At 42.4% G+C, this 257-nt stretch overlaps 1 protein-coding gene across 1 annotated transcript in view; it reads right to left on the reverse strand.

Annotated features, from left to right (window-relative positions):
• Positions 1–201, reverse strand: part of LOC119593926 — a gene marked incomplete in the record, with an annotated part of 1052 nt that extends 851 nt beyond the window's left edge. The window contains 1 exon segment of the mRNA XM_037942943.1: positions 155–201. Coding sequence (XP_037798871.1) covers positions 155–157 — 3 coding nt within the window.
• Between the last annotated feature and the right edge of the window lie 56 nt (positions 202–257).

The following is a 257-nucleotide window of genomic DNA, read 5'->3' on the forward strand; positions in this document are numbered from 1 at the left end:
GGTAGATTATCATGAACAGTGTCAACAGAACAAAGTATATTACCCACCACCTTTATCCAATGAGGTTAACTATAGACCTATTTAAGACACTAAGAAAACAGACAAGTAAATCAACCAAATAAAGCCGCATTTTGCAGCTGATTTCAAGCCTTACCATCTTCGCTTCTTGACCAAAAACCGAGAGATCTTGCCTTCGGGAGCTGATGTGAAGAACGAGCGACTTTCCGCTGTTTTATACGCGCGTCTCGGCCTAAGCC

Source organism: Penaeus monodon, chromosome 33 (assembly GCF_015228065.2).
Source record: "Penaeus monodon isolate SGIC_2016 chromosome 33, NSTDA_Pmon_1, whole genome shotgun sequence".
NCBI lineage: Eukaryota > Metazoa > Arthropoda > Malacostraca > Decapoda > Penaeidae > Penaeus > Penaeus monodon.